The sequence below is a fragment of the Rutilus rutilus genome (genome assembly GCF_951802725.1).
Source record: "Rutilus rutilus genome assembly, chromosome: 5".
Classification (NCBI taxonomy): Eukaryota; Metazoa; Chordata; class Actinopteri; order Cypriniformes; family Leuciscidae; genus Rutilus; species Rutilus rutilus.
In genome coordinates this window covers 36,436,955-36,461,627 of record NC_140213.1, presented here as the reverse complement: position 1 = coordinate 36,461,627, position 24,673 = coordinate 36,436,955, and the positions used below count along the sequence as shown (strand labels likewise).

General features: G+C 36.5%; 1 protein-coding gene across 2 annotated transcripts; it reads right to left on the bottom strand.

Annotated features, from left to right (window-relative positions):
• Positions 1 to 706: 706 nt before the first annotated feature.
• On the bottom strand, positions 707 to 23,997 carry vps9d1 (VPS9 domain containing 1). 2 transcript variants are annotated; one of them, XM_084408582.1, is made up of 16 exons: positions 23,855 to 23,997; positions 23,207 to 23,279; positions 22,417 to 22,608; positions 21,086 to 21,245; positions 17,912 to 18,023; positions 15,625 to 15,687; positions 14,482 to 14,534; positions 14,171 to 14,258; positions 13,898 to 13,983; positions 13,285 to 13,808; positions 12,895 to 13,024; positions 10,601 to 10,806; positions 9,624 to 9,708; positions 6,977 to 7,081; positions 4,403 to 4,519; positions 707 to 1,771 (listed from the first exon to the last, which is right to left on the bottom strand). In XM_084408582.1, the coding sequence occupies exons 1-15, from the start codon at positions 23,951 to 23,953 to the stop codon at positions 4,408 to 4,410; spliced, it is 2,088 nt and encodes a 695-aa protein (XP_084264708.1). In that variant the 5' UTR covers positions 23,954 to 23,997; the 3' UTR covers positions 707 to 1,771; positions 4,403 to 4,407. The 2 variants fall into 2 exon arrangements, with proteins under 2 accessions (XP_084264708.1, XP_084264709.1); XM_084408583.1 differs by having other exon boundaries at positions 4,407 to 4,519.
• Between the last annotated feature and the right edge of the window lie 676 nt (positions 23,998 to 24,673).

Here is a 24,673-nt window from a genome sequence, read left to right as displayed (position 1 = left end):
TTTCTAATTTATAAGATATTTTGAGGTTGAGTAATTGACAATTTTCTTCTTTTTTTTTTTTTTAGGGCAAACTCTCTTTAAATTGCATGAACAGTTAGATTAGGAAATATCAGGGATGCAAAATTTCAGACCAACAGTGACAACTAGAAACCACAAAAAGGTTATGATGAGCAACCTAATGCAATTTTACACAACTCAGTCACAAATACAGCCATTTATTTGTCAATGATCTAGTCACATCCATTTCTATAGATCAACTTAAACCGATCACTGTTTGCAAACTTTCCCCTAACAACTCTTGCTGTGTTTTGGTGTTTAACCCCAAGGCTTGTCTCAAGCTATTTTGGGTTCCACAGACAGGAATTGGGGCATTTATGTAGAGGGACAAGACAAGTGGACTGGAAGGGATTTAAAATGCTGCCCATAGACAAAGTCGCACAGTGAAGCCGTTGGAGTAATCGTCATCCACATAGAGGGTATTCTAGGACAGAGGTTAAGCCTCCTGATGCAGAGTGGCATGTTTTCTCCTTCGGCCCGGAAACTTTCAGAACAATCCAGCCATCAACAATTCAACAATCAGGCGGCTTGGCCTCCCTCTGCGCAATTGCTTCTCACAGCGTTTTCCTTCCCCTTCAGATTATAACTAATCAATTAGAAGAATTGGGGGGGAGGCGACGACGACGACACACTACAAGGAACACTAAAAAAAGTTTGGAACATATGTCTTTATTGTTAGAAAATTCACATGCTATGTATGCATTTTCAAACCATGCCTATGTGCATTATCCAATCTCAAAAGATCGAACAGACTCTGGCAAGGCTTTGTAAAAAATACATGGTTGCTGTCTCTCAGACAAAGAGATTCAAGCTACATTCACATTCATTACAGATCTTCAGCAACAAACAAAACTCTGCTCAAACAAAACATATAAATATATTTATTTATGCCTTTGCACGCACACACACAAAATACACCCATTTCTTATTCAATCTCCTCAACATCAGTAACGTCAGACTGAAGACAGTTATTCCAGCAGCATTAGTGTTTCTTGCACATCCAAGCTTTTTTTCCACATCGATTGCATTTCTTTGACTACTAGTGAAAAGCATTTAAATAACAAATAAAGATATATTTTTTAAAAATACATAAAACCTGTACAGCTTAACATCTGCTTAGTGGTTTATTTACTTGCAAGAGAAATGCACAGCTCAGCGTATAAAAATCTGTAAGACCAAACTTGACCATTTTGCTCTATTTTCTCCTACTCGGGCTAAAATTCTGAGCTCAAATACAACAAAAACTCTGTATTAGTGTTGCTCATATTGTTTAATAAATAGGGTGTAACAGAATAATAAATGCTAGTAGTGCTTTAGTCTCATTTATATTTCATAAAATTTAGTGGCCAATACCATTTTAACAAAAAAAAATAAAAAGTCAATGGGATTAGAATATATAAAAATAAAAAATAAACTAACTTTCTCTCAAGTCCCTTTCTTAACATCTGGCTCATTTCATCCCATGTAGTCTCAAACTACTTTTTTTTGTTGTTTTTTTTTTGCTTTGGCTACAACACTGATCTCATTTCTAACCACACTCGGATGAACCTGCCCTGTAGCGCCCAAACACAGTATAACCTTCTCCAGTCCCTTCAAAGCGGCAGGTGGGGAAGATTCAAACAGAACTAAACCCTGGCATGATTTAGGGCTAAACAGGCTGAGCAGAGGAGATACAGCAACTCCTGAGGACCGTCAAAACCGCTGGCTACGGCACCTAGAATCAAAACACAAAGGGTTCTAATTAAATTGGATGAACAAGAACAATGTGAGCCACCCAGCTACTTTAAGGACAGACTCCGTAACAGAAGTGAAAGTGAATGAAAGTGTTCTCCATCACTCTGGCAGGGGTTGAAAGTTTGTTTGACGTTTTGGCATGTTTAACAGTCTCCATTGGGTAATCTAATTAGAACTTAGGCCACCGTAGACCATCATTATTTCAGTAACGCAACCTTAAATAGAAACTTCAGCCTGTAGCCAAAAACAAACTGCACCATTTCACTTGAAATCAAGTTGAAAGTTTAGCAAGGTCAATGTAATCCATCCATCAAGATAAAAGAGCAGCATTACCCTGTGTTCAGGGGAACCGCCCATCCCTCCCCTTCCAATTGTTTCATTTAAGCTATGGTGGATGACGACGACAGAGGAGTGCGTTTCAATGTGGGACGCCATAGCGCAAGTGACAGCTGTACAGACACTGCCTTCTGCGAAGTTAAACGCTTGGATAAAATGGGATAAGGCGGACTGACATTGTCGAGTAGGATTAGTGATTTGGTTTATCTTTCCCCGACCCACCATATGACTTAAAGTTCTAACTCAACTGGAAGATAATATCTGAAAGGCATAAACATCCTTTCATTATCATCCACACACAACCGGTCAAATGTTTGGGGTCCATATTTTTTAAAAATTGTTTTATTTATTTTTTATTCTCTTACACTCACCTACTGCTCTGGCTACTTTGACGCGCGTATGGTGTGGCAGTGGCATAGGTTAGTTGTTACAACGAACGAGAAAGGTTAACATGGAGCACACTAAATCTCGAACCTCCAGGGAATCGGCGAAAAAAAAAGAAGCCAAACAGGAGGACAGTCTGCTGGCAAAAAGAACGCAACAGAGCTTGTAATTGATCAACATTGGCTCGGCTTTGGGGAGATGGTGAATACTAAGAGATTTGAAATGTTGTGAAAGTGAAATGGAGATGGTGTTTTTATTACTCAGGTGAGCAAGGTAATTTATTGAACAAATAAATTGCAATATGTAACTCTAACAGAGAGCATTATTTATCGTGAAGGGTCATATTCATCCTCAGTCACGCAGAGCCTAAGCAGAACCAAATTAATATTCTTCTGTAAAATGTATGCAATTTTGGGTTTTGTAACTGCCAGAGGGTCAAAAGTTACATAGTGTACCTTTAAAATAACTTTTTTCTGTTCTAATATATTTTCAAATGTAATTACATCCTGTGACAGAAAAGGTTCATTTTCAGCAGTTATTACTTCAGTCACATGATCTTTCAGAAATATCTTTTTTTGTAGCAACTTGCATACATATCTAACATAACTAGATTTTTATTTGTCCTCGAGAGGAAATTTGTTTCCACTGTAGATGCATACATAACACAAACACCCATTACATGTTAAATTATCGACATATAATAAAAAAAAAAAAAAATAAATAAATAAATAAATAGCTGACATCACAAAAAACAACAGAGCATAAGTGATGTGTCAACGGCCAATTTCTTATGTATTTAGAGCTTGTATAGACACAGGAACAAAACTGGGGTGGGGATACCAATCATTTTACTTGCTAAAGTTATCTTTAAGAATTTGTTCTTGTTAGTAACTGTTAGCATATGAATAAAACTAAATGGCACCATAAATAATGGCTCAATAATACTATACATCAATAATGCTGCGATACAAAAGACGACGAGGCTGAACAGACAAGTGTCTAAGTTTACGAATAGCTTTCAGTCTTTGTTGACCGCACTTGTAAACCCCAGAAAAGAGTGTGCCGGTTGAAGTTGAGATTTTGATCCAAAGTAATGCCGAGATATTTGAAATACTCCACCCTTTCAAATATCTCTCCGAAATGGTAATGCTACAAGCATGAATCTGTGTTTTTAGGGAGCTAAAGACCAGTCCCTTGGTCTTAATCCTCACATCACATACTAAAATGTGCTCTAGAACGTTGATGGAAAAAAAAAAAAAAAAAAAAAAAAAATTTTGTCCTTGTCCTTCTTAAGCAGAGCAAGAATGGCTGTATCATCTGCATATTTAAAGTAATGAGTAGTGGTAAATAGACTCTGACAGTCATTTGTGTATAGAATATAAAGAAATGGGCTAAGTACGCACCCCTGGGGGATGCCAGTATTAAGAACAATGGTTGGTGATAATGCATTGTCCACCTTTACCACTTGCTGTATGGATCAAATATATTAGACATGATGGAACTTGCAGACTCTGTAGTTTCTTTATCACCTGATGACGCCGAATTGAGTTGAAAGCGGAGCTAAAGTCAATAAAAGTAAGTCTGGCATAATTCCCAGAGATGTACAGGTGTTGAAGAGACAAGCCACTGCATCATCTGTGCCTCTCTTCTGCTTATATGCAAAGTGTAGACAATCTAGAGAAGTTGTAACATATGGAAGCATACTGTTTCATTACAATGTAATGTCTTTACTGTTACATTTGATCAACTTAAAGTGTTCTTGCTGAATAAAAGTATTCATTTGTTAAAATCTTAAATGCATCTACCTATATAGGCAGCTTACTAGGTTTTGGAACACAGATGCAGGAGTTTGTCAGATAGGATGAACCTGAAATTATATAATTGGCTTTACCTACGTCAGGTGGGTTTGGCAGTTGGGGTTGGAGCCCCACCCAAGAACAATGACTCGACATAGGTCAGCGCGCTCTGCAATGACGTCAGGCAGTACCCCTCCTCTCCAATCAGATACCTGTAGACATAAATAAACACTTCATTAGCGCTTCTCCTCACAAGGGAAAACAAGATCTCTTCCACTGGGGGTCAACTTCAAGTGAACCCGTCTGCTAATGACACTAAGACACGAGATCAAGCCGAAGCCAAGAATCAGCATGTTGGAGAATGCGAAGAGAGAAAAGAAAGTGATGGAGAAAATGAGAAAGCCGGAGAGTATGAGACAGATCATTCTGCTCTCTCAGTAAACAAAGTAAAAAAACAACAGAAAAAAAAAAACAATTGAGTTCATAAGGAATATTCCCACTCTTTTTGATCAATTCAGTATAAAAAGTTTTGGAACTACATATAATGGGCCTTTTTTTGGTGAACTATCCCTTTAAATCAGTCTTAGACGTGTATACAGACCTATTTAAATGAAACCTGTTAACTGTGCCTGAGAATTAGAACGAGAACACTTCCCATCACAACTTCCCTCACACGCTGCAGAGTTCCACCCTCAGTTCCAAGCCACCGAGCAGCATAAACTTCTGAAGATATTTTATTTGTATTTTTATAGGGAGAGAAAAAACCAAACCAGAATATACCCAACATTCCTTGTTAAGTGCCAATCTAACCAGCCTGTAAAAATGTCCAGATTTATACTGATAAACAGAGCTCAGGGCTGTGGTCGGAGTAGACACGCGAGAGTACAGTACAGGAGGGGTGCAATGAATCCCCACAACACCACTCAGGAAACAGGTCAAACGGCCACCTGTACAAACTGAGATCTCAACGGTTGTGATTTCTATCGCTCAATATAATTTTTTTTATATAAAGTTGTCAAAGTTGGACTCATATTACCAAAAAGAACTGTAAAGTTTGATGGGTTTATTCCAACATGTTTAGACTGGAGGGCATTTTTCTAGCTGAAATATTTATGCAAACATCTGAGAATGTGCTATAGATGACACTTCGATTATTGGTAGCAAGTGAGGTCATGTTCTGTTGACACTTGATACATGCCTAAAGGACAGAGAGACTGGCACTTAAAAGGATGTGACAAGCCAAATTTCCAAACAGTGCCATCTAACCCACCATCATCAACAAGTGATGCCAAAAATTTGACAGATTGTCAATTTGTTTTGGAGACTGTCTGAGACATGCCATTTTCTATTGCATAATATTTAGTCAGGCTGTAAATGTAGATTTAAAGTGCACCTATTATGCTATTTTAAAGGTTCCTAATTTTGTTTTGGAGGTCTCTTACAATAAAGTGATTTTTGACCTTTGATGCATGTAAACCTAATATTCTCATAATAAACATTACACATAACCTCAAGAGTCTGAAAATTACTTGTTCGAAGATTCATTCACTATAAGCCCTGCCTTTGAGAGCTACTCTGCTCTGATTGGTCAGATGGCCCAGTCTGTAGCAATTGGTCAACCGTTTGGTCGAAACGTCCATTACTTTTATTTGTAATAACAAAAACTGTTTTACTATATTTTTGATCAAATAAATGCAGCCTTGGTGAGCATAAGAGATTTTTCAAAAACTTTTGAACAGTAGTGTATAGTATAAAGTGTTTCCTTGTTGACACTTCTGTGGTTACTTGCCATTGATCTCATATGCTACTGTTCGCTTCATTCTAAGAATTGTATGCATGCATGTATATGTATATATATATATATGTATATATATATGTATATATATATATATATATATATATATATATATATATATATATATATCTTATCTGCTTATCTTATCTGATGAAGGTCATTAGGCTGGCGACACACTGGCTGTGTGGCATGAGCGTGGCGTTTCTGTTGCGTGTCAGCTGCATGGCGTTTTCTATGTCTTAGAAGCCTCATTGGTGATATATTCAACATATGGGGAGAGAGTTGTGGAAGGTCTATACTTCATGTTAAACATAAATATATAGCAGCAAAGACAACGTCGGCAGTGCTGACGGCAAAATAGGCTACAGAATATTTTGTTCTGTATTGACAAGTGCTATATTTGAAAATCGATAATTATTATATATTTTTTTAATTACATTTATATCTGCATTTGTCAAAACCTAGAGACCTTCAAACATCAAAATGTCATTTATTAATATGTATTCGTGTCAAAATGACATATAAACATCTTTTCCTATTCTATTTTGCCTGGAAACGCTTCCAACGCGTCACGTGAAAAATAGGTGTCGGTTCTATTTCTAGTATGCACGCGTTTTCTGCAGGCAGTGTGCAAGCTCTAACCTGTTAACATGGGAGCCGAAATAAAAACGGACACGCCACGCAGCCAGTGTTGCCGGCCTTAGACATGGCCAGGTGTGAAGTACATGAGCAGAATACGGCAGAGTGCGCAAACATTTCCTCTCTGTTCTACACAGTTTCTTGTGGCACAGCAATCTGTTCATTTTTAATTCATGAATACTGTTACTTTGTGGAGAACAGTTCAATTATATGGCATTTGATATTGAGGACGCACCCCTCATGGATGAACTCTTCCAACGCAGCACATTCAGACACCAGCTGAGGAGTTTCACTGCGTAATACCACGAACGCCAGGATGGGCAATAGGTCATCGGCACCTCTGAGAGAGACAAAATGGAAGAAATTAACAAGACATGAAGAAGTAAACAAACAAATCTGACATTTCTTTGCAGGATAAACTATTCTCAGAAAGAACATTAACAGAACACAGAAACCCCATGATTCATGTGATGAAGGGACGCTTGCGTGAGAAAGAAGCTTGGTGTCCCCTTTCCTGCCGGACTGCAGGACACCTGATACGTTTTATACAGGTGAGAATAGCTCTACATATCATCCGTTTCAACATTGGTTCTGCTGCAATCAAAAAAACGCTCATGCACCAAAAAGGTGTGCTGGGATGATGCAGCCATTTTCTTGTTCAAGCCTGTTTGTTAAATTATGGCACGATCTGAGCACATGTTGAATAGCTGAAGAGTTTGGTGATGCAACTTCAGAATAAATGCAAAACCAAAATATAGGGGCTATTGTAATGAAACAGTTAGCCAATGCATGAACTGCATGAAATATATAATGAATACTAATATGCCCCCTCTTGTCCTTAAAAGACAAAGGATAGACAGAGGAAATGACTGATGTGCAGAAGGACACAGCAATATAAATTCAAGTGTGAGTGAATTTAATCTAGAAAGGAGGAGAAGAAAGAATGAGGGAGCAAGGAAAGACAATGGAACAAAACAACTGAAAAAAAATTGTGAGAATGGCTAAATTGTTCATGTTCATGCATGCATGCATGAGGACATTCATTCTCCCTCACAACCAAACAAACTTAAAAGCAAAACAAAAGGCAGAATGCGCCTTGGCTTTGCTACCGGGGCAAAATCAGGGCAAGTCTCACAATGACACACTTCCAAACGGATCGCTGATGCCTTCAGCATACTCATTATTCAACCAATGTACAATCACAGAATGGAAAACACCCGAATAATGCTTAAGAACCAAAGCCTTTGGGTTCAGAAAGCAACAGTCCATTGTTCTGGTAAGAACAAACAAACATACAAATATTAGGGGTGGGCAGTGTGACAAATCACAATTATAAACAATAGTCGTTCAAAAAAAAAAGAAACAAATCCTTTAAATAATCCAGTCAATTAAAGATGTGTAATAAATAAAAAAAAAAAAAAATATTCAAATACCTATAAAACATAAAATAACAGTTATATAAAAATAACTATAAATTTAACAATTATTAATTTAACATTTAAATTATTATTATAAAAATTATATATATATATATAAAAAACAGAAAATAATTATATAAAAAAATTATATAACTATACATTTAACAATTATTAATTTAACATTTAAAATTTTATTATAGAAATGATATACATTTATGATCGATTCAAAGCCTACATCCCGTCTATACGAGACACACAGTGTCTGCATGCAACACTTTCTGCGTTGTGCATGATTTAAGTTTTTTAGCCACCACGGATATATTGCACCGTATAAATAGTATAACAGAATCTGCACCAGTTGCTACATTTTCTACAAATTACACATGAGCTAAATATTCATCCTTAATAGAAAAACAAAACATTGTATAAGAGATGCAGACAGTGTTCTAAAAACAAGCATCTACATCAGTCGTTGTCATGGGGTGCCAAACCGCTGAGCATGTGCGTCACCAGCGAGCCTCTGCTCGGCAAGCTGAGATGCAAAGAGACACATGTAGATATGACGCAAGTGTTCATTCTACCCACATTTCCAAGTAGAAAGCAAGCAAGAGACAGATGAACAGGCATCATTTTTTAATGGGTGTGGCGGGGCCGAGAGGTTACAAACATCATAACGGCCCACCTAACTTCCCAGTAGAGTTTTCTCCTATGCAGGATGCTAGCGTGAGCTCACACTTTAACTGTCGAGATCGCAGCGGAGACAGGAAGAAATTTAAGATGTTTTTCAAGAGAGTGGAGCAGACACTGAGGTCTGTGGGAGATTTTCCACAGAGAATCTGAGCCAAGTACACTCACTCTGATAAACCTGAATAAATACACACATTCAAGAAAATGTGTGTCATCAGGATGATACACTGGTTGAACACACCCGTTTCATGCGGTGAAACCAGAATTCAAGACTTTGTGTTAGAAGAGGCGACAGTTTAATCTCGGCGGCGTCAATTCATTTGCCAGGAGCTGTGTGAACATATAATAAACTAGCATCACATTAGAACATACACTGAGCCCACAAGTATCTATCTGCAAAAAAAAAAAAAGCTGCCTTTTTGTTAGAATAACGATCAATTTACTTGACCTAAGCAGTTCTACATTCAGACTCTCAAAGTGCATCAAGGCCAAAGTCTGCTCCAGACAGGGCGACCCACTTAGAGAGGAAGTCAGCTCAGAGCGCCCCGCGGGGGCCAGAGGGTCAAGACGGGACCCCTGCTGAGCTTTGGCCTCCATGAGGTCTGATGAAGTCTGACACAAGGTCAGCTGACAAGCAGGAGATTGTGCTAAAACAACTCCGAACTCCAACATAATAAAGTTGCTTCTTGATTATTTGTACTTTTTTTTTTTTAAAGGACAGCAGAAGGGACAAAGCGTCACAGCAACACAACATGTTATAACCTTGTGTATACTCACATTGCTGCTGATTTGGGTTGAGGGTCGTTTTCTTGCAGGAGGCGGTACTCTTCAGCACAGCCACAGATCATTCGTAAAGTTCTCACTACAATGAAAAACAACTGCAGTCAGAAAAATACTGTTATTGTACCTAAATGGTGCATATTAATACCATAAGGGTACATATTAGCATTAATATACTTTTATATTACATAAATGATATGTAAAACGTACAATTTAAGAACAAAAGTATGAAAGCCCATTTCTGGCACATAAAAAAAAACAGCTTTGGTAAATCAATTTTGAAGTCAAAATTACAAAAAGAGTCATAATTATGAGTGTATGACCATTTTTATTTATGTTATGATTGACTTTTTAAAATAAATTATGAGTCAAATTAAGATTTTGACTGTCAACTATGACTAACTTCAAAATTATGACAACTTTGACTGAAATAATTTATTTTTTTATTTCGTTTATGACATTAAATGTCATTATGACATTTAAGTAATTTATGATGAAGTCAAAATTTTAACATACCAAGTAATTTGAGATGAATAGTCAAAATTATGAGATAAAAAGTCAAATATAAGATGTAGAAATTATGACATTTAGGTTTTTCTTCTCAACGTCTACGTAAATTGACTTTTCATTTTAGTCAAAATTATGACGTCAATTATAAGATGAAGTCAAAATTATTACATACCAAGACATTTTTAAGAGTGAAAATTATGAGATAGTCAAATATAAGACGAAGTAGAAATTATGACATTATTTTGACTATTCATCTCATTACGTTAAAATTATTTCTCCTATCCCATCTTAACATACAGAGATAGCGGGAAGCCAGCAATTTGTAGTCTAATTTCTTCTTCTTCTTCTAAAAAAAGGTGGGACTATCTGTCTGTCAGAGCAGATGGGGAGTGTTTGTTAAACACATTAGAATTTTTTTTATTAAAGGGTTTGTGGTTTCATTTTAAGCATCTCAGAGATCTTACCAATACACTCAAGTTTCTTTTGAGGACAATAGTCTCTACACAAAAGCTTCAACTCCTGTACTGCCGACTCGTATGGGTAGGAACCGTGCAGCACAGCTGTGTCTCTAGGGAACAATTTGGATGCTACACCAAGATCACCAGGTGAAACATTACGATGAAGACGCATGCTGTTCTCCACAGCCAGCTCCCGGTCTTGATTCACCTCCCTAAAGAGTCAAAAGAAACACATAAGATAATAATATGCAATTAACTAAACCATAAAACAGCTATTAAAGTGTTTTGATGACTAAATGCTTTTTTGGGAGCAGTTGTAAGGGGAAATGGTTATTTTCAGCCATGCTGTAACTAAAGAAAAAATGTATAAGATACAAATTGACAAGCAGTGCCATCTACTGCTCAAGATCTAGATAAATCATGGAATGACTCTGCAATCTCTGCCACCCAAAGGAAAGGCTGCCCACTCCAGAGCCAGTGAGTGGAGTTTGACGTCCAATTCCCCCCTCTCTGAACCTAACCGCTGGAGCTAGGCTCCAAGTTTAACTCCACTTTTAGATATACACTCGCAAACTTCCCCAAGCACTTCCTCTCGGGGAATCCCCGCAGCCATTTTGAAGTGGGTAGGAAAGTTTATTTTGACAGAGCCTCGATCCCTCGATTTTGACAGAGGGAGCGAATCTACTAAATATAATAAATCAAAATAACTATGAACACTCCAGGCAAATCCATAGACCATTATGCAACGCTTGTGATGTCACAGCAGATCTGAGCTTAATTTACCCCCGACCCACACATACTGTATGGTATTGGAGTTATTTTGACAATTAACTGCATAATACTTGTCTTGTACCTACCTTAAGCTGGCTGTTTTTTTTTTTTTTAAACAGTTATAGTTTATTGTATGGTTATTTTCATTTGTGTAATTTTTTATACTTTCTTCAACAGCCCAAGTTTACATACAGGCCTATAGAAGGATGCAAAACAAATTCATAATAAAAAACTAAAAAAAAACTAAATAAATCAGCTCCATTATGGATTCCAGTGATCAAGGGCTTTTTAGGGTGTTCCATTTAAACACATAAGGGTTACGCTAGCAGTGGGCACTCATGCAATGTAATAGGGGTGTAACGATTCGATACATATCACGATACGATATTATTGCGATACTCCAAGCCATATAATAAAAGGTTAAGAAAAAAAATGTACTGTTGATTAAATGCTAAATTTGATATAACATTGTGGGTGTAAATGAATAGGCTTGAACAAAGGTGACACCAGAATAAATATATTCATGATTCTGAACCTGAAAATACAGAATTATTTTAGACGAATATGCTTGCACTCATTGGCTAGATATATTTACAATAACGTAGGCCACTTTTTACTGGTAACATAAGACTTATAAGCATTATCAGGACCCACTAATATTCCCCCATTATTATACATTATATTCAACATAATATATTGTAGTTTAATGTAGTACTGACTCTGAAAACTTAATTTTTCTCACAGGGTAATTTTTATTTTGGGTGAACTATCCACGATACATATTGTTGCATTTTTGTATTGCGATATATTGTGACACGTATATATTGTTACACCCCTACAATGTAAGCAATGATGTACATCTGAGTGACAGAGACAAGTTTGCGAGGGAAGGGCATAAAAAAGGACTTAAATGCAGCCCTAGAAAGTCCAACCGCACCCTAACTTTAACCTAGAGATGCACCGATTGCAATTTTCTTGGCTGATTGCGATTTTTTTTTTTGCAAGTGTGACCTGCCGATACCGATTTTGGTTTTCTTTCAAATAACTATAATTGACAGCATATACAAACCAAACAAATCTACTTTTCTTCAATGCAAAATTTTATTTTCATATCTCTCTTTATTCTATTTCATTTATGAACTTACATTTACCCATTTTCTTCTCCTTCTCTCCTCCTGTTTTGCGTTCAGGAGACAGACGTAATGCTGCCGTAAATGTAAAGTAAATCCAAAAAAATATAATCATACAAAAAAAATGATAATATGTACGCTAATTAGATCGTTTTAATTCGGTAAAGCATTCAGGTATGTCCAAGTCAAAGAGTCATCTGAAATTTAAGACCTCGCATTAGTAAAAATAAGACTTTTTATGGCCTTCAATTTTAAAAATCTAATTTAAGACTTTAAGGATCCACGAGAACCCTGTTAACTGATGGGCATTTTGACATAACTTTGGGGTGAGCGCTCACACGACCCCAAACTTTTGAAAGGTGGTATACATTTGTGAAAAACACTTAATTTGTGACCTACCTAAAGAGTGCCAACAGAGGGCGCCAAATAGGGGTGAAGAAGACTTCCTCTATGCTGGCCACACATTGGTCCTTCGAGATGGCAGTGTTGAGACATTCAAAAGACAGAAGACACAGAGACAGCAGGCGATCTGTTTCACACAAAGACAAATCCATTTACCATAAAGAATCAGCCAACTAGTACATTTCATAAAAGGACCTTTGACAAACACGTTTATGGTGGATTATGGCCCTCTGGCGTTGCTTACACCCTGACGCAGTATAAATGCATGATACAACCCTACAGATCCCACTGGCTATAACAGGGGATTTCCATGAATTTCTCACATTTCGCACATATCTAGAGTCACAACTAAGGCCTCAATCACACAACAAACAAAAATGTATTTACCGATAGCATTGTGAATATCTTTGACGATGGCCTTCAAATGTCCCTTCAGAGCACGCTCCTCAAGATCATGAATGTGAGACTCTAGGTCCATGTGCGTTGTGTCAAAGGTCACATCAGAGTCTGTATCATCTCCACTGTGAGAAGGAACCCAGTCCAGCTGAGTAAGAAACTTCTCCAGATCCTCAAAAGAGTTCTCCCTATCTGTGGAGATCAGAGTGGATGACTCGTGAGGTTCGGTTTCGGACTTAGTGTCGCTTGAGTTGAGGTCGTGGGATGGGGAAAGGGAGATGGAGGCATCAGATAAGCTGTGTGTCAGACCAGACTTGAGTGGGCTCTGCTGCTGCTGCAGAGAGATATGACTGTCGAACAGGAGCAGGCTCTGTGCGCTGCGGGAGGGCTTTAAGGGTAGCGAGCCACCAGGCACTGTGTCCAGAGGAACACACTGGCTCACTATAGGATACAGTCTGTTATACACACGATACTGAAGCTTCTTTAGCAACTTCATGACTGGGTGATCTGGGTAGCTGGGATCAAGAAAGACAAAAACAGGTGACATTAGATACAGAAGAAACCCTCATTTATTTTTACAGATAATCTGACACCACGAACCTACCTGAGAAGACAGGAGATAAGACCTATAACCAGTGTCGGATCATTTGGACTCATTTTCAGATTAGCTTTCCAAAGTTTTGGCCATTCCTACGATTAAACCAGTTAAAAAAACAAAACAGAAAACAGTTATTTTAAATTCAACTGCATTTACTGTAAACAGCATAAGAGACTTCTTACAAAAACAAACATTAGTGTAGGTTTACTAGTTCAATTAACAGGTGCACAAATATACATAAAAAGTCTAAAATCAATGCTACAATATAAATATACTTACATGATCATGCTCATATTCAAGCACACTTGCATACAGAACTCGCTGCTCTTGTTCCTCAGGTGTAATGGTCCCACAGGTTGCAAACCTCCTGCAAAAATGCAATTTCATGCGCACAAATTAAGTCAAATTCTAGAAAACCATTGAGCATTAAATGGCTTAAAGGTGCTCAGAATCTTAACATAACTTCTTTGTCATTCTAAGGTATTACGTGATGCACAACACTGCTAGAAACATATGCAAAACTCATAACACTCCATGTGCAACTTAACGTCATGAATGTCCATCTGGCCCATGGGTCAAAAACTGCTCACCTGTTGGCTTCTTCCTGCAGCCGGAGTCTCCTCTCCTCCATTTTCCTTTGAAGCTGCAAGCGCTCAGGAAAACTCCCAACAGTTTGAAAAATTACTACATTCAGAAAAAAAAGCAGCAGCTAACTTTGCTCACAGCACATTGATTAAAGGGATGTGTCACCCAAAAATGAAAATTCTGTCATTAATTACATTATGCAGCATGTTTGCGCTTCCAGTTCAGTTGAGCTTCGGTTTATGTTCGCTGACACACGAGAATGAACCTCATTGGTTCTCACACGTTAAGCGAACATGCTTGAGCTTCCGTTTACCACAACTGATGTGTGAGATGATCAATGTTTTTATGTGAATAAAAGGCTAAATTCAATCTAATCATCATATAAAACGATTGTGTGTCTCTTCAGAAAATTTGGACTAAACCACTCGATTCATATAGATTAGTTTTACAATCTCTTTACAAACTTTTTGTAGCGTCAAGGTGGTAGTTGCGTAGCTGTCAATGGAGGGACAGAAAGCTCTCGGATTTCATCAAGGAGATCTTCATTTGTTTTTCGAAGATGAACGAAAGTCTTACGGGTTTGGAATGACATGAGGGTGAGAAATGAATGACAATTTTCATTATTGTATGACTGCAAACATTATTGTTTAAATGAACACATTCTTGTATAAACGTGGTAGTGCTTTAAGTATATTGTTGAACTTGTTCAATTTTGAAAAGATTATTTTTAATGAATCACAAGCAGTGTGTTTCATTTTTAAAACTTATACGGAGCTTTGACAGTGTGAATAACAGAAAACTCTGGTTTGCAGAGAAAGCACAAAAGGTCAAAGACCAGACCTTGAAGTTGGCATGAAACGCAAGTTGCGATCGTCTTTTCTTCCCTATTGTGACATATATTCAAATGAAACAAATTTTTAATGAGAAAACAATAATTGTAGCCAGTGAACATTATCAGAGAAGAGGTTGTTGCAAAGGGGAGGGCAAGTTATTAAGAGGGCATACAAATTACTTTTTTTTTTTTTTTTTAAATGTGCACGGATAAAACATTTATAATAGCCACTGCAATATTACATAAAAAACAAGATTTGTCCATTTTGAATTCATGTTGTAATAAAAGCAACAGCCCAGGAAACCATAAAGGATACTGCATCTTGTCTTGCTTTGGCTATTATTAGATTCTCCATCATTTGCCTCTGAAGTGAGAGAGTCTGTATTAAGAAAAGAAATAAAGACCAGCATTATACAAGTAATTATTTCAGTTTCAAATTTGATTATTGATATTTACTCATTAGTAGAAGAAAAGTTGAAGAAAGTTACATGACTATAGTGCATGCATATAGTGCAGCATCCCTGCAGATTTAACAGATGGAGTTAGCAAACACTGATCCTTCAGTTAGAAGGGACATCCACCATAGCTATTAACAAGAACTAAACTATTTCTGTCCTGTAACTGGTCAACAGTTTGTACCCATTTGTAAAAAAAAAAAAAAAAAAAAAAAAAAAAAATTCACACTTTTACCTAATAGATTTTTTGCCAAATTGACTTTCAAAAATACAAAAAGCATTGCCAAGTAATAAAGTAAACTAATGAAGTGAATAATGAACTTTAAAAGCAGAATTAGCAAAATGCAGTCAGTTAAAATTGTTTTAGATGGACCATGTCACAGCATGACATGTCGACTTTCAGTAACACTTTACAGTAAGGTATCATTTGCTAACATTAATGTTTAAACTAACATGAACTAACCATGAGAAATACATTTGTTACTGTATTTGTTCATCTTTGTTCATCAACTGTTTATTGTTTGTTCTTGTTACTTCACAGTGCATTAATGTTAACATACAACTTTTGATTTTAATAATGTATTAGTAAATGTTGAAATGAACATTAACAAAGATTGACTACTGTAGTTAACAAATTAAACCTTATTTTAAAAGTGATACCCAACTTTCAAAATTACAATATTTTAAAATGTCATATGGCAAAGATTCAGGATTTTAGCATACTTACATACCAAATACGCATTTAAATATACGATTTTCCACTGCAAACCATTAAAAGATATAATATACAAGCCGCTTATTTTGAACAGTAACGTTACCAGTTAGCCTAACGTTGCCTTTTTTTTTTCTCGCCACGTAACGTTAAATGAATAACGTTAAATAAATAACGTCAAAACGAACCTTCCAGAATGTCTTGAGTTTTTTCCAGTATAAACGAAGATCCATTGGTGTTTCTCTGTGTCTCCGGATCATTCTTGAAAACTGGACAGCACACAATGTTTGCGTTCCGCCGAACAACATAAAAGTTTGTTTGACCCGCCACCAAAACTTATACGAAATAACTTACCGTGCAACTAACTGCGCTTTTGCTAATTAAAACTACGACCGCAAATGAAATATGAATTGTCTTTGTCTGTGTGCAGCCAATCTATCCGCCCTGAACACCTGACTGGATCCCACATTCAGTGCAGGCGTTACAGGCAGCAACAGCACATGGACAAGTGAGCTCAGTGAATCGCGCAAAGCCATTTAAAACAAGAGGTGTGGCGTCAGATGTGTTATACGCATGCGCACAATAAAGTCATGGGTCATAAAGTCAAAGTCGTGCGTAAACATCCAAAATAAGGTCAAATAATAAGTTTATTGGGTAACACTTCACAATAAGGTTCATTAGTTAACATTAATTAATGTATTAACTAACATGAACAAACAATGAGCAATACATCTGTCACAGTATTTATTCATCTTGGTAAATGTTAGTTGATAAAAATCCAGCTGCTCATTGTTTGTTCATAGTGCATTAACTAATGATAACAAATACAACCTTTGATTTTAATAATGTATTAGTAATCGTTGAAATTAATATTAAGTAAGATTAATAAATGCTGTAGAAGTATTGTTCATTCTTAGTTCATGTTAACAAAGGTAGTTAACTAATGAACCTTATTGTAACGTGTTACCGTTTATTGTCCGCTTATTGTTTACAGTTTTTCCCTAATTAAAGCAATTTTATATATTATGAATGCGTTGAACCACAAGGTTGGAAAAATCTCAAGGTGGAACATTTTTTCCTTGCCTTCCTGTGTCTATTTCATTCAGAATTTTTTTCATAATTTAATTTTTCTTCTCTTTTTTTGTCAATTCCTATTTTCTTCATAATTTGTTTAGATATGTATAATGGTGGTGAAAAATAAAAACAAAAAATATCGATATAAATATTTATATATATATATAAATATAAATATATATATATAAAAATACAGCAGAATGAAAGAAACGGACTCAAGAAGGCACTAAGGCACTTTATTTTAGGGCTTCTGTATATATGTATGTAGAGCATACACAAGCATAGTATTTTTTTAGAATCATTTTCATAAGATTTATTTAATTTTTTTAATACAATCTCACATTTAATTTTTCTAGACTTACCAATGAGGTTTTTTGTGTGGCCTGACCAGGGGTAAGTCTTGCCAGTCGTGCTTCATAATTAGCCTTAAGTTTCTGGTTCAGACGCGACGCTTCTTCAATAGGCGTTAATTCCCTGTCATACACATACAAAAACTTCTTATTGTGAACATTTTGTGCATTAGGGGCAGCTCTTGGTGAGACTAAAAGAACGTGATGTACTATTAACTTCCTTTATATGGATGCAGAATAGATTTGTTCTCTATCACAGAACTGATAACCTTGAAAGATCAATTGGGGCTTGGGGCCAGAGGAAATGTACATAACTAATGTGAACCATGTGAACCATGATTTAAAAAAATAACAGTGATGAACAACCTAATATTAAATGTTGTGGATAGCAGATAAAAATAATGATACTCTTTTGTAATATGTTACTTATAATAATAATTTAGATATTAAGGAAAACCTTCAAGTTTATGTCTTGGGCTGTTTCTCTTACATAGGCATCATCCAGAATAAAAACAATTATTGGTTTCTTAAAGGGTTAGTTCACCCAAAGATGAAAATTAGCCCATGATTTACTAACCCTAAAGTCATCCTAGGTATATATGACATTCTTCTTTCAGACGAATACAATCGGAGTTATATTAAAAAAATGTCCTGGCTCTTCCAAGCTTTATAATGGCAGTAAATGGCCATATATTTTTTGTCATAAAGGTCCATCAAAGCGCTAGCCTGACGTCGTCATACTCAGATTCTAGTCAGAATGTGAGTCTGATACTTCTCCATAGAGATTTGATTATGGGGCGTGTTTCAACCGAACCAGGAAAAAAAACAAAACTCTGCACTCAATTGGATAGACCTACAACCAATCAGAGCAACGGAGTAAATGACGCATGTTCTTCATTCATATTTTCAACCAACAAAATGTCGCGGCTCTCTGTTCCTCTTTTAAAATGAATGCGCTGTCGATATCTTCTATAACAGACGCGATGGCGGAATCTACACATGATGTTTCATAAACAAAGTTCGGGAGGAGCACGTACAAATAATCAATCCAATATCAACTTGTCATCAAACAATACCATGTCTAACGTTACCCTATCTATCAGCATGAGGAAGCATATTCACTCTGTCAACTTACCTAACACTCCTTGACAGTTTTTCAGCATCCCTCCACCACCCCGAATCCTCACTCTTGTCTTGGCTTAATTGTTCTCTCACAACCAGGAATACGGGGGAGTATGGCTACCGAGCCCACAGCCCTCTCCTCGGACAGCACGTCATAAACGCATTTATTCTATCGACTTATTTGTGTGAAATCTTATATACGCATTTATTCTATCTGAGTTATTTGTAAATGTGAACTCGTGAAATCTCAAGCAGCAGTCGTCTTTGTTGTAAACTAATTCAAATCAAGCGCTCTTTGGTGACGTGGATGATTACGTTACCGTTGCTCATCTGTCCATCATCGTATAAAGCCCGCCCTGACAATTTGATTGGTCCGAACAATTTTTGTTCGGGCATAATAGCTCCTCAACGGAGCGAGTCCAGACCGAACTTCCCGACCAAAAAATGTTGTGGGCGGGGTTCGGGCTGGCACCCAGGCTATCAAAGCGCATCCTTCCATGATAAAAGTGCTCCACACAGCTCTGGGGGGGTAATTACGGCCTTCTGAAGTGAAGTTCGTGTAAGAAAAATATCCATATTTAAAACTTTATCAACTAAAATAACTAGCTTCCGGCAGATGGCCTGCGCAAGTCGACTTACGCCAAAAGAGTAAACGCCGCCTTCACACTGGCAGTTGAAATCAGCTCCGATACGGCTTCGAAACGACCGGAAGTCATTCATTTCCTATGGAGATTCGCAGACCGCATGCGAATGGGTCCAAACCAGGTCCGAACGAGTGCGTTGCGGAAAAAATCGTGTCAGTTGGTCATCCGGATGCGTTCAAAAAATTGAACTCTTGCGAAAGGCTACGGACAGTTCCTATCCGACAATTCCAGCGGAAGTTAGCGTTGCTATGGTACTGATAAACAAACCTGAATTCTTAACTTTTAATAAAATAAATAATGATTTTATAACGATAAGTTTTCATGTCATTTTTTTATTTTCATGATTTTCTAACGTTATTAGGGCAGTTAATACAATTAAAAGCCCTATATACCACTATATCACATTTAGCCGACCTGACATGTCAACATCCTGGGCAACTTTCCTCCGCGCAGCAGCCTTCCGATTAATGTCTCTATAACCCTCATCAGAGAGATCATACAGAATTGTACATTGTCTGACACTGACAAAATCAACCGTTCTAATCTCTCCACCATTTTTGTTCTACTCGCTTCCGACGCTTTTCAACGGTGTAGTACGACGTCCGCTGGGGGCGTATTGCGTATTACGGAGCTGATTTCAACTGCCAGTGTGAAGGCGGCGTTACTCTTTCGCCGTAAATCGATGCGTACGGCCGTCTGCCGCAAGCTAGTTATTTTAGTCGATAGTTTTAAATATGGATATTTTTCTTACACGAACGCATCGCTTCACTTCAGAAGGCCTTTATTAACCCCCCAGAGTCGTGTGGAGCACTTTTATCATGGATGGATGCACTTTGATGGACTTCAAAACAGAAACGGCCATTCACTGCCATTATAAAGCCTGGAAGAGCCAGGATATTCTCATATATATCTCCGATTGTATTCGTCTGAAAGAAGAATGTCATACACACCTAGGATGGATTGAGGGTGAGTAAATTATGGGGTAATTTTCATTTTTGGGTGAACTATCCCTTTAAATAACTTCATTTAAATGCCTTTCAGGTATTTTACAGAGGCTATTCTAATAAGCATAATGTTCTTGGAGAATCAAATTTATTAAAACAGGTCCATTCATTATGGAGAAATTTTAAAGTGAATAGTAACACCATTATTAAATGTAGAGCTATCATGTGGTGAGACAATTTATTATATTAACACTATTTATAATGGTATATAATACTAATGCATATGTTTCAGTGTTACGTATATCTTGTTTTTGTTTGTTATCTTGAATGTATTAGATACTATATCTTTGGGAACAAGATGTGAACTCAACGATCAATGGATATTGAGACTCTGTACCCATCGTTACTTAAGTTCCTCCACATTCTGCTGGTATGTATACAGTGCTTATGAAAATGTCAATGGATTACTGACTCACTTTCGGTTGTCTTGTGACTCAACTGTCTGAAACTTTTGGAAGACTTCAGGTGGCAGAAAGGGGGAGCCTGCCACCCCTCCCTCAGAGAGGACTCTGCGATGTCTGGTGGGCTGCTCCTTACTTTGTGTCACAGAAACCAATGCCGGCTCATTAGGCGTTTCTACAAAGAGTTTGGAATATTAGGCGTGTATATATATATATAATTATACAGTGCCGGTCAAAAGTTTGGAAACATAACTATTTTTAATGTCTTTAAAAGAAGTCTCTTATGCTCATCAAGCCTGCATGTATTTGATCAAAAATACAGAAAAAAAAATGCAATTTTGTAAAGAATTATTACAATTAAAATAATGGTTTTCTATTTTTATATACTTTAAAATATGATTTATTTCTGTGATGCAAAACTGAATTTTTATCAGCCATTACTCCAGTCTTCAGTGTCCAATGATCCTTCAGAAATCATTCTAATATACTGATTTGATACTCACTTATCATCAATGTTGGAAACAGTTATGGTGCTTAATGTTTTTTTTGGAACCTGTAATACTTTTTTTCCGTATTTGTTGTTAAAAAGAACAGCATTTATTCAAAATATAAATCACGTTTTATCAATTTAACACATACTTGCTGAATAAAAGTATAAATTTCTTTCAAAAAAAGAAAGAAAAAAAAGTACTGACCCCAACGGAAGGGAACATTAGAACGGACATTCTATTTTAAATAAATGCTGTTTATTCTTTTATGCTGTTTATTAAAGAATCCTAAAAAAAGTGTCACAGGTTATAGAAAAACATTACCAGCACAACTGTTTCCAACACTGATAATAAATCAGTGTATTAGAATGATTTCTAAAGGATCATGTGACACTGAAGACTGGAGTAATGGCTGATGAAAATTCAGCTTTGCATCACACAAATAAATTATATTTTAAAGTACATTCAAATAGAAAACCAATATTTTAAATTGTAATAGGCCTAATATTTCACAATATTGCAGTATTTTCAGTATTTTGATCAAATAAATGCTTTTTCAAATAAATGGCTTGATGAGCATAAGAGACTTCTTTCAAAAACATTAAAAATAGTAATGTTTCCAAACTTTTGACCGGTACTGTGTGTGTGTGTGTGTGTGACATTTATAATGTAACAATAACATTATATTTAAAAACAAAAGCAAATAAATGCAATTTATTTTTGATCAAATAAATGCAGCCTTGGTAAGCATAAGAGACTTCATTATTCTAAACATTTAAAAATAATATTTTTCTTAAATAAATTAGAAGTTGCAACTTCAGGGACCTCCTGATTGAAAACCAGGAAAAATAGGCTCACCTGATATTTTGAGATCACTTAATGCATTAATAGCTGGAATGGTGGTCTGTTTGGGATCGGACAGAGAGGTGGAGGAGGTGACAGGTGTAGAAGACTCTCGCTTCCTTATTATACATGATTTGACCCTCTCCAAACATTGCTCAACCAGTTTCACCATCTTCTCTAATTCCACCGACTCCATCTCTCCTTCCACTGTAAGAGGAAGTGCATATGAGTCATATGTCTCTTTATATTTCATTTTGCTCATCCAGAACATAAAAACAGCACTTTAAAGGTACAATTTGAGCTGGTTCGCACTGCACCAACAGACGCAGACCAATGCCGACACTTGGCGAAAACAACAGACTCCTGTTGGTGCGGAGTGAACTGGCCTTAAACAACCAGGTTAACTCTGCATGAGCCTGAAAAGCTAATCATGAACAAAGGTGAGAAGATCTAGCCTTATCTTAATAGAGCTTTAGGAATCATTTAATGCAATCTTTTCCACACGAGTTAAGATACAGTACATTTTAACCCACAAAAAGGACTGTGTGTCTTATCAATCAAATTCACTGATGTCATGATGAAGTACATAACGATGTGTGACATATCATTTCTTCCTTTAAAGTCCTCTCTTGAAGTAGGAAGCCAGGTCACAACACATGACAATGACTGTCATAGAGGAAATAAAAAGTATTGTGAAATTGAATCCTAAACGCTCATCACTTTTCAATAGAAGAGTTGGAGGAACCAACTTGGAGAACTCATTTATGAACTATCAAAAGGCAGGTTTGAAGTGTGAAAAACTTACGTTTAGATGTGGCATCTTCCAGCAGAGCATGAGAGATGTAGTTGATACTTCTCAAGTATTCACAGTATGCCTCCTATAAAGGGAAATAAATAACCACAGTGGGTGTGGCAGGAAGATTTTATTGGATCTATTCTGCAACACAGTGCCATATTGTTAAGTTTAAGATTTGTTGCTAGACGTCCTTTTGAACTTCTGGGGTATCTCGAGTAGCCACATCTAACGTCAACCCCCAAAGAGAGAAGTTCAACATAATGTATTATCTAAAAATACATTTTTGGGGGGAGCTAAATCTGCAATGTGTCTGTGAGCTCAAACCAGCTCTGATTAATTGTTAAACACTCTGAGATCAGGTGATTCGGAAACAGGTAATTAGATTTAGTTGATATCAAAAAGTAAACTATGCAAATCACCATTGATATGATTTTATCCTAAGAAAGTATCAGTACTTTACTGAATAAAGTTCACATTTTGGACACGATCGACTGGGCTCGCTAATGATCTTTGGGGGAAACCATTGGGGTTCTAATGATCATCAGCTTCTATCACTGTTTACGCTGATAAATGACGTCGCTCTCGCATGCACTTATTGGCTAAATATGACCATATCTGGACCAAACAAGGCAGGTTTAAAGATTTAAACATATCTACCTTGTGTCTGTTGCTGGTGTCCAGCTGAATGGCCACTTTTACAAGCTTCATGGCATTCTGCAGTGGTCTCTGATTGCTGTCACTGAGAGAGGCGGCCATCCTCGCCAAAACAATCGCGCGAGTCTGACAGCATCACCGCAACAACCTCCAGTGACGTAATTACTGTTTCAAAATAAAAGGCCGACTTTAGTTACCGCGATAATACTAGCTTTAAATAAACAAAGAAAATACTACGTATATTATAACAATATATTGTAATATTTGTTTGACATTTCGGTTCTTGCATTGAACTGACACTTCAGGTATGTGTGAATAACACTAAAACAAAACGAAAACGTCTGTTCAAGTAATGTTATTCACAATCATTATTTACTCAAACCAAAATTGCTATTCTAAAAACACGTTATTTTAAAATAAAATAAATAAAATCTGACTAAAACTTATATAAAAAAAACAACAAAAAGCAAATATTCAAAGACTGAGATTAAATTATAATAAAGTGCCTATATTTGGCATAGATATTAAATTGCAACATAAAAAATCACCTGTTACTTATTTCCATACATTATAAGTCCAAACGCCATTGTATTCTTTGAAATTGATGGCAAAATGAATTAAGTGCACAAGATATATGAAAAATATACTTTATTTAATAACGCAATTTAGTACTTATATACTATTATAGTACTTATTTTGAATTAGCTTTTATTTTTACATTTCATCCGGTGATTGCCAATTTCAATAGGTGCTTTGTTTTGATTTCAAGTCATTTTACTATTTCAAGCACTGATTATATAAATTTAAATCTCTTTCAACACT

Excerpts from the sequence above, each read along its gene's own strand:
- vps9d1 (XM_084408582.1), bottom strand. The coding sequence starts at position 23,953 with ATGGCCGCCTCTCTCAGTGACAGCAATCAGAGACCACTGCAGAATGCC. Across the intron at positions 22,609-23,206 it reads GGAAGATGCCACATCTAAAC|TGGAAGGAGAGATGGAGTCG; the intron begins GTAAGTTTTTCA and ends TTCCTCTTACAG. Across the intron at positions 13,025-13,284 it reads AGATATTCACAATGCTATCG|ATCGCCTGCTGTCTCTGTGT; the intron begins GTAAATACATTT and ends TGTGTGAAACAG.